Source organism: Patagioenas fasciata, chromosome 1 (assembly GCF_037038585.1).
Source record: "Patagioenas fasciata isolate bPatFas1 chromosome 1, bPatFas1.hap1, whole genome shotgun sequence".
NCBI lineage: Eukaryota > Metazoa > Chordata > Aves > Columbiformes > Columbidae > Patagioenas > Patagioenas fasciata.
The window spans coordinates 154,284,092-154,294,207 of NC_092520.1; the positions used below are offsets into that span (position 1 = coordinate 154,284,092).

The 10,116-nt window shown below is 44.8% G+C and overlaps 1 protein-coding gene across 2 annotated transcripts in view; it reads right to left on the reverse strand.

Moving 5' to 3' along the window:
* The window catches only part of BRAF (B-Raf proto-oncogene, serine/threonine kinase), an 86,034-nt gene extending 76,493 nt beyond the window's left edge, over positions 1-9,541 (reverse strand). The window contains exon 1 of one of the 2 annotated variants that reach the window (XM_071798378.1): positions 9,242-9,541. In XM_071798378.1, coding sequence (XP_071654479.1) covers positions 9,242-9,385 — 144 coding nt within the window. In that variant the 5' untranslated portion in view covers positions 9,386-9,541. The remainder of the gene's footprint in view (positions 1-9,241) is intronic. The other variant, XM_065839960.2, reaches the window with a different exon arrangement.
* Positions 9,542-10,116: the final 575 nt, after the last annotated feature.

A 10,116-nucleotide genomic window follows, 5' to 3' on the forward strand; every position in this document is an offset into this window, starting at 1 on the left:
TACTTCACAATATACTGCCATTATAAAAAATCCAATCCAAACCATTACTAAAATGTGTATACATTTCCTACTGACTGCTTAGAAAATGTAAAAGACAGCTGGCATTGTTAGTCAAGTACAAATATATTCTGTTTGTTCACAAATATCTGTGATCCAATAAGTAAGGTATTTCATTTTTATCACAAAAAGATCTCAAACCTGAAACCGAACAAATGTGTTTTTTTTTCCTTGTACAACACAACTAATTTGCTCCCCATCACAGAAAACAGTCACAAATAGAAACTGCCACAGAAACCACATTCTCCTAAAAGGCATTCCATGTTCTATTCAGCAGACCATACTGTCTTAGTAACCCTAGTACCAACATGAAAAATGAATCAATTCAAAAGGCAGAATTGGCTCAGTGCTACTCATTGTAGAATTAGGAGAGTTAAAAAAAAAATCCAAACCAATATGCAACAGCTACCATGGAAGGGTGTTGAAAACAACCATCTAGTTTAGAAAACTGAAAAAAAAAAACAAAAAAACAGAAAAAACCCCAAACCAAACAAAAAAATCCCAAACAAACAAACAAAAACTGAAAAATATGTTTTCATTTAACTCAAGCTTCAGCTGATCAAATTGGAGAACTATTTAGTATATAAAACCTGCTGTAAGACTTATAACCCGTAACTACTGCTGAATCTAAAGACTGGAAAAGGTTACATCAATTTTCAATGATGCACATAAGCTTAAAAACATCACAAGAGACTTCATTAGCAGTTACAAATTGTATTCTACCAAAATTATGAGAATGCTTAAAGAAATGCTTTCTGAAAGCAACCTCAGATGATGCTAAAGACTCACATCTAAATCTACATTACTTACAACTAATTAGAGAGAATGTTTTACCTATTAAGATTTAATGAATAAACTTACAAAACCAGTTCAAAGACTGAGGCACCAATATACACCCATCCAGCTCCAAACACCTAGATCCTACCAATTTCTTCAAGTCATCATGATGTATTTTATTTCGTGTTGATTTTACGGTGCTTTTCAAAGACCATTAGTGAATAACTAGTTCTAGGGTGATTAAAACACTAGACACGCTGCTCGGTCTTCAGAAATGCCTACCTTCAAAACAGTCTAACTGAAATAAAGAAAATTAAAAGTTACTAAGTCTGTGCTCCAAGTGTCAGAAAATGTTGACTGCACACAATGTAACTGCATTTGAAAAGCATATACTACTGATCAGCGCATTTAACAACAGCTGTACTAATTACTGTACTGTTTTAGGGGCCTCGCTATGTAACAGATGAAGATATTGGAGCTGCTACTCCCCTTATTGTGGTTTAGAAAAAAAAAAAATCTTAGCCACTTAGTTGCACAACTCCTTTTTAAACAGTAAGTACATTTTGCTCGTTAACAAGCTTACTTGCTTGCCTACTAGATGAAGAATGTTAAAGAAAGTTGTTACTTTTTATGTAAAAATTGAATTGCCTCTTCATACTAAATGTTGTGCAGGTATACTGGGAGAACTCACAAAAATATTTCACTTGATCAGAACCTTAGAAAAATATAAGCTTCCTTCGGTATCCAAACACATTCCTATGATCTTCTGAATTCAATATTGACAGTCTGCAGAACCCATTTAATACTGAATGCTACGCTTGCACTGCAAAACAAGCTCCATTTGGAAAAGAGAGCAGGTTCTGTCTTCTGATCTTTCATGTTCATGTTGGTAAGGAGTGTCATGGTGGGACAACAGCTGGCAACACTGTTCCCCAAATACTCCTGCCTGAACTGACAGCACCTTCGGCAATGTGAATGGTTAAAATTGGACCTTCATCTGTTTCACCCGTTTTTGCTACGGTTCATATTTATTAAATGTAATCAGAAACAGAACAAACAGTTGCAGCTTCTTCAAAAAGAACAAATGCTAAAAAGGTGGAGTAACAAACCAAACACTTGCAGCAAGGAGCTTGAACAGACAAAATAAAAAGAAGGAAAGGCATGTAATTCTGCAACAAGCAGCCTTGTTTAACTTTAGTACTGGTCACAGAAGAGGAAATTAGTTGCATAAATACATATTTCATCATTTTAGAAAGAAGATGTGTGAAGGAGGGAAGATTAGGAGGATTCCACTATACACCCAAAAAGCTCAAGAGCAACCGGAACAAAAAAAAACTGAAGCAAAGAAACCCACATATTATGACTTCTGTGCCCTACACTAGCTATGAGAAAGTAGTTGTGTTCACACACACAGATGTGTGAACAGTTGAAAATTACAAAAACCATCTCACACCTCAGAAAACTAAATATTGTACCTAAAACTCTCATCTGACCAAAGCTGTCGGAAAAGTATACTCACTATACAAGAAGCTCATAGAGAACCTACACATTCTTGTCATGCTGGCAGAACTATGGCATTGTATTGGATCTGCATGGCAAGGTTTTGGGAGAGGGAGCAGGCACAGGGGTGGCTTCTGTGAGAACCTGCTAGAAGCTTCCGCCATGTCCAACAAAGCCAATACCAGCCAGCACCAAGATACAGACCTCCTGCTGGTGAAAACCAAACTCATCAGCAATGGTGGTAGCGCTTCTGCAATAATACAGTTAAGAAGAGGAAAAAAAAAAAGCCTGCACAACAGCAAGTGCAGCTGGAGAGAGGAGTGAGATCATGTGAGCACAACAGCCCTGCAGACACCAAGGTCAGTGAAGGAGGAGGGCAGGAGGTGCTCCAGGTGCCAGAGCAGAGATCCTCCTGCAAGCCACGGTGCAGATCCTGGTTGGGCTGGCTGTCCCCTGCAGCCCATGGAGGTCCATGGTGGAGCAGAGATCCACCTGCTGCCCAGGGAGCACCCAACATGAGAGCAGACAGATGCCCAAAGGAGGCTGTGACCCCATGGAGAGCCCACGCTGGAGCAGGCTCCTTGGCAGGACCTATGGCCCCATGAAGAGAGGAGCCCAGGCTGGAGCAGGTTTGCTGGCAGGACTTGGGAACCCATGGGGGACCCAGACTGGAACAGTCTGTTCCTGAAGGACTGTACCCAGGGGAAGGGACCCATACTGGAGTAGTTTCTGAAGAACCGCAGCCCATGGGAAGGACCCACATTGGAGAAGTTTGTGGAAGACTGTCTCCCGTGGGAGGGACCCCATGCTGGAGCAGGGGAAGCGTGTGAGGAGTCCTCCTGAGGAGGAACAAGCTGCAGAGACAACACATAATGATCTGACCACAACTCCCATTCCCCATCCCCCTGCACTGCTGATGGGGAGGAGACAGAGAATTTGGGAGTGAAGTTAAGCCTTGGAAGAAGGGAGGGGTGGAGGAAAGGCTTTTTTAAGATTTGGTTTTATTGCTATTCTAATTTGATTGCTAATAAATTAAACTAATTTCCCCAAGTCAAGTCTGTTTCGTCTGTGACGGCAAGGAGTGAATGATCTCCCCTTGTCCTTAACTTGACACACAAGCCTTCAGTTATGTTTTCTCTCCCCTGTCCAGCTGAAGAGGAGAGTGATACAGCAGTGTTTGTGGGCACCTGGCATCCAGCCAGAGTCAACCCACCACCAGCACATAATCATATTTCTGTGAAAAGTACGGTCGAAAGTAAACAGGAGAGACCGAGTAAGATTGCTACAGCCTAGCATGTACAAGCTCAGGACCACAAAGATCGAACATGTCAGGATCTAAACATGGCAAGTCCAGCTAAGGAAGCCTCAGATGAACAAGACTTCTCTTTAAAATGTAAAACACTAAGGCCAGTGCAGTTTCATGGGAGAAAGATGATCTTAAAAAAATGAAAGGGGAAAAAAAGAATTAACAATCCACCACACTATGACTGCTCTCCCTAACCGCATTTCTTTTGTCTCCTACTTTGCAAGAGTTTTGGAGCTCGTTGGGTGCCATGTTGAGGAGATGCACACCACTAAGTTTGCAGAAAACTAACCCAGCAAAAGCAAAGCAGATTTTTTTCAGTTCTAGGGAGTTGAATCGACTTAGGAAAGGCCCTTCATGGTACTAAATTGGCACAAGGGAGTAGATATGGCTGAGGGGCCCAACACAGGCACCAGAAACAGCAAAACCTCCCACCCTGGGTGGTAGAGCATCGTCCAATTGACTTCAGCGTAACCACAGAGACAGGGAGAAGCATCAACCCTTAGGGACTACTGTTATGAGAGAACATGTCTGCTGTATTCTACATTACACCGTCCTTCAAAAGGGATTTGTTCAAACTCAAAACAAAACTTACACAAAACTTGCGCTTGGCCAAAAAGTTTTGCCAAAACTCTTAAACCTGAAGTAGCTTCTAAGTAAGGATGGACTGGGAGAGAATTATTAATTTCATGATCATCCAAAAACTTCTCTTGTTTCCTTTTGAAGGACAAATGGTATTGTATTTCCAACTAATTGAAATTCCCTCCAAGATCTTTCATGCAGTCAAAATTTCTATAGGTAAAATAATTAATAAAACCAAACAATAGATTTGTTAAAAAATAACAAAGTGGAATATTGGCGCTTTAAGGAAATCGGGTTTTTTACAGTTTGTTTTAAAAAATATCTACCATCAAAAGATACTGCCATAAAACAAACAAATCTCATTTGGTCTACAGTATTTTTAACTACAGGCAACAAAAGAGTTGCCTTTCCTGACTAAAACCAAGTGTCAAGAAGGATATTAATAGAACAGCTTTACAAATAATAGGTCTTTGAGTTTAAAAACAACAAAGTATAAATGAGAATAGCATCAGTGGCTCAAGTAACTACATAAATTAACAAAAAAAACTCAGTACCAAACACTTTGTATCCAGCCAGTTCCTGGGTATCCACAGAGACAAGAAACAAGTCTCCTAAGACACAAAAACTTTTCAGAAGGTGTTCCTCTATGAAGCAAGTTTTGTGTAATCAAACAAGCTACCACAGGACAGCTGTTAATCCCACTGCCTTTTGGGAAAAACACCTTTAATATCCCCACTAAACTCATGTATTTCAAGGTTGTGTTCTGATGTTCAATCTACCTTGCTGCAAATAAATCATAAAAAGCCTAAGGAAAAAAAAGACCCAAGGTTATCAAAGTCATTGTCTTTTCTACACCTGGATCAACGTTCCCCCATCACTCCTGACATACATTTGCCCGTGGAGGTGACAGAATCTATCAACGGACATTTTATAAGTTAAGAAAGTCTATTTTCATGCTTCACTATACCTAGCCACAAAGAAAAAGGTCTAGTTGTGACACCATGTTCTCTGCTAACATTTAAACTCACAACTTCTGCCAGTAAACACCACAAGCCCAGAGAACAAGTTATTTGCATTCTTCTTTGCATCAGATTTGACAATTCCCATTTCTTTTTTAAACAACCTGGGTTTTTTTCAGTCTTTCCTCAAAGCTCTGACCTTATAGACTTCAGATCACTGTTACTGTTCTTTTCTAGACTCTCCTTGGCTAGACCATGCATTTCTTAAAGCTGTGACCCAAAGGCAGATAGAGTATTCAGCTAAGGCCCCTCTTGTGCTAAGCAAAACAAAATAATTACTTCATTTATCTTCTGAGATATACTGCTGCAGAATATTAGCTGGATATGAAGTATCTTGTAGCTCAACTCTAATTTGTCCTCACAATTAAATGGGATGTCATTCACAGGCTACAGAGTTAGCACAATCACTGAACACAAATGCAATGAAACATAATTGAGATTCAACATAAAACGTATTCCCAAAACTACAAAAGCAATGAAGTAAAAAAAATGCTTAAATTGTTTCAACTTCCCAAATAGGTAGCAAGTTTAATTGTACAATCTTGAGAGAAATAGCGACTTAAAAGTTATTCTAATTCTCATCAGGATAGGTTCCCCAAATGTTACTGCAACAAAAACAGCCCCATTTTTTTCTCAGTGTACCGTCATTACTTTATGAGAAGTCACCACTTACTTCATATTGTAAGGTTAGAGGCGCCTTTTCATTCTATGCATTTTAGTCTTCTTCTTAAATCTGTTTTACAAGATTAAGGCTTCTAAATATATAACGAACATTCATGCAGGATAAATTCCAGCATTGCTGCCTAGAAAATGATCGACTGTCCAACAGCTCAGGCTGTCACTTCACAATCTTCGAAGTCATTTCTGTCTTCCAAAGAGCAGTTCAGGGCACAAAGCTCTGAGTACAGAAAATCCCACTTGAATTATTTAATATTGGTGTAAATAATCTCTAGCAACAAGAACAGAGCCTTTCCTCCCAGCTGTCACACACTCCTTACTATATCAACAACCCTGTAATACTCTGAAAACCTTCCATCCAAACAATCTCTTGTCCTGAGAATTCATTCCGGGGAAGAAGCCAACCTACGTGCCTCTGGACACCAGAGCTCATCCCAGGCCTCCCAAAATCTGCAACTGAATGGTGAGTGGAAGAGGAAAATTTCTGCTAAATTCACTTGCCCCTACCTTTTCAAATCCTTACACCTCCAAGAAGTACTTGTTTCCTAAATGTACTATGTGAGAGCGCATGCAGCTACTCTTACTAATCTTAAACTGTAATGCAGAAAAACTGCTTTAGCAACTATTATACTCTTATGGAATTACTTCATTATTAGACTGTTGTGCACGCCCCTTCTAAAACTAGAAACTGAGTACAGAGTTGAAGGTTTTCCTTCTGGAAATCAAGACAGTAGCTCCTGAAAGACGGCAGGCAACTAAAACCTTTCCAGGTATCTCCTCAAAATAAGTGAGGTTATGCTCCTTGATGGGTTTCCACAGCAAGGTTACTTTTAAAGCTTAGATTTACATTGTTGTGAAGGAAGAAAACAAAACACTAGAACATATACTTACATTAGAGCCATGAGTCAGTTAGAAGCACTTCAGTATTTTTCTGACTTATGTCACTTTAAATTTGCATTACACTTGAAGTTGGCTTGTTTTTGTATTAAGGGTAGTTTCCATTTTAACTGTATCAGCAATTTTTTGTTATTGAACTTCATTAAAAGTACAGGTTTAGATGAAGCAATAGATGTACTTACGCAGTAAACAAAATTTAATTACTTATGACTTATGGAAGAACTAGCTAACTAAAGAACAAAACCACATCAGAAAACCAAAATTCTATCACCAGCTCTGCCTAAGACCTATATGTTTCAGTATTTCCAATGTATAAGAAGTTTGCTTTTTAATAACAGAGTACCTCCACACACTTCCCAATCTTGAGCTGTGACATACCAACCTCTCTGGTTGGTAAGTGTTCCAGATACCAGACTGCTTCTCTCTGTCCCCTGCTCTCACATACAGATGTAAGATACTCAGATGGCAGGGCAGGAAGGGAAGCTACACTATAGGTTTGACTCCAAATGCTAAATTACAATGATGACACAGGCTAAAATATTTTTGAAATTGAAGTGACTTATGGCAGTTTCTAAAACACCCTCCTTAGTATGAAAACTGATTTAAAAAAATTAAAAATAAAAATCTTGCCTCCTGCTATTGTTTCCCCCCCCTTCTCTCTTGCACCGCAGTTTATTTACTTAACTCACCTGTATTGATAGTATGTTTCTAGGGCCACAATATAAACCAGTTACTGAAATAATTCCACAGAGATTTGTCTTTTTTACAGCAGAAGTAACTGAGAAATTCAGTTCCAAGCACAGTTCTACCAGCACAATCCGGGCATAATAAAAGTCATCAAGAAATTTTTAACCTCGTTTTGCTGCCAAAAGAAAGAATTTGTTAAACCCCACTCTTTAGATATTTAGGTTTCTCAACCAGGTGAGAGTTTCTCCTTACTCTGGAAAGTTAAGACCAGACTTGCATTATTTAAAGCATTTAATCACCCTGCTGGTCAGGTGTAAAATACATGTATACTGCTGAGTTTTGCCTTCCTTCAGCAAGCACACCAGTAGCTCCCTAAGATGAGGAAATCAATCTCACCTCTCATCTGCAGCAGTAGGGGCAGACTCCTTCCCTATTTCGCCTTTCTGGCCAGTATGAGCTCTGGTACCTGTCAAACTTCTTAACGCATTAATTCCACTAAAATCCACTATGCTATTAATAAATAAAATGGACAAAAAGTCTTTTTGTGGTGAGCTGGGAGTCAAGCCGGACTCCTCTGTGAGCTGATGATCGAAGCCAGCTTGTTTTCCCCACTGTAGGCTCTAGCCCCAGAGCAGTGCAGAGCCCCTCCCTGGTGGCCTCAGCACCCCACAGAGCCACAGTACTCTGCTCACAGGTGAGAGGTCCAGCACTGATTACACAGACGTGCTCAGGAAAGCTGAGCTGAAATAATCTTCAGCAACAAACGCTCAGAACAAGGAGGCAGCACTTCTGGCATCTGTATTTACTTCCAGAACAGACTTCATGCACGGCATTTGGCAATTTGTTCAGACTTCAGCATCTACAGTATGCGAATCTGCAAAATACCTTGCGCTGTTACGGTACATTTTATTCCACCTTCTGAAAACATCTCAGAAGTGTTAGCAACTTACACTTCAACCTTAGCAAAACAGGCAGTACCACTTGCTCTCCGTGGGATTGGGAAGTTAAGTAATGTGCCCCAAAACACAGGAAGTATGTCAGAGAGACAGAAACCAGAGGCCTGACATCCCCAGTGCCCTGCCCGCTCACATTTCCTCACACTCCGTACAGAAACCCTGAGCCAACATCCACAGGAGCAACCATACCCGGTTTTAAAATACATTTCAGGTGTTTCAAAACCACCGCAGAGCGGAGGGGGAACACATTACAAAACCCCCACGCAAAACCTGTGCGAGGCACAGCCGCCGGGTCACGGCAAGGCTGACACCCGGGGCGCGGGTGGGGGTTCGCACGAAACCAGACCCTGACCTGCCACCCCTCCTCAGCCGGAGCGCGGTGGGGGAACACCCGGCCCCCGTGGCTCCAGGGGCGCAGCCTCCTCACGGGGGCACAGGCCGCCCCCGGCACAGAGCCGGCCAGGGCGTCGGGGGGTGCGCGGCGGGAGTGAGGCCGCGGCGAGGCGCGGAGTGTCCCCGCCCGCCACTGCACCATCGGTGCCGGCTGGAGAGAGCGGCGCCCCCGCCGCCGATGTGTGGGAGGAGGCCGGGGCCTCCCCGGCGCGGGGATCCCCGCCGCCGCCAGCCCTGCGCCTTACCCTGCCCCGCGGGGTCCCGGCCAGCCCCGCACCGCCGCTCCGCCCGGGCCCGCCGGCGGCCCCCGGCTGCGGGCTGGCCGGAGGGGGCGGGGGCGCGATGGGTGGCGGGGGTCGGGTGGGCGCCGCAGTCACCGTGTGGCCTCTCACCTCCTCCGGGATGGCCGGGTCGCCGCTGCCGCCGCTGCCCCCCGCGTAGCAGGCGCCGAGCGCGGGCGGCGGCGGCTCGGGCTCCATGTCCCCGTTGAAAAGCGAGGCCCCCTCCGCGCTGCTGCCGCTGCTCAGCGCCGCCATCTTGGATCGAAGCGCTGGGGCGAGGGAGGGGGAGCCGCGTCCCCGCCGCCGGGACGCCCCCAGCCGCGACCCGTAGTGGGAGGGGGGGAGAGCGCAGATCCCGGCCAGCTCCCAGCGGCCCGCGCCACCGGCACGTCACGCCCGGCCCGTGACGTCACCCAGAATCGCCGCCGCGGCCACTGCGCATGAGCCAGCTTACGTCACTGGGAAACACCCTGACGTCACGCCGCGACCACCCGTCGCCCTGGGAACTCGAACGTGGGTGCGGGCCCCGCCCCCTCGCCGCGGCTCCGCCCCCGCCACCGCCGCAGCTCCCCCTGGCGGCGCGGAAGGGCAGTCGGCAGTGTCGGGACCGGGGCGGTGGGAGCCGGTGGTCGGGGCGTGAGGGCAGGAGGAGCGTGAACATCAAGTACCAGGGGGGCGCTGCGGCGGGGTCACCCCCCCATCCGCCTGGCCTGCGGGTCCTTCCCAGCAGGGTCCCCTATGACGGCTCGGGGGACCCCGGGAACGGCGGGTGGAACAAAAGCACGACCGAGGTGCCGGCAGGATTAAAATTAGACGCAAATGGGATCTGACGCAGTGCGTGAGGCGACTGTGTGCCGGAACGGGAGTGCGGTGGACGGTGGAACAGGCAAGGGGGGAGCAGGACTGCTAGACCCTGGCCGGTCTGACGTTATTTGACAACAGTGGTGTGGCTTTGAGGTAAATCTTCATAAAGATGTACCATGCGA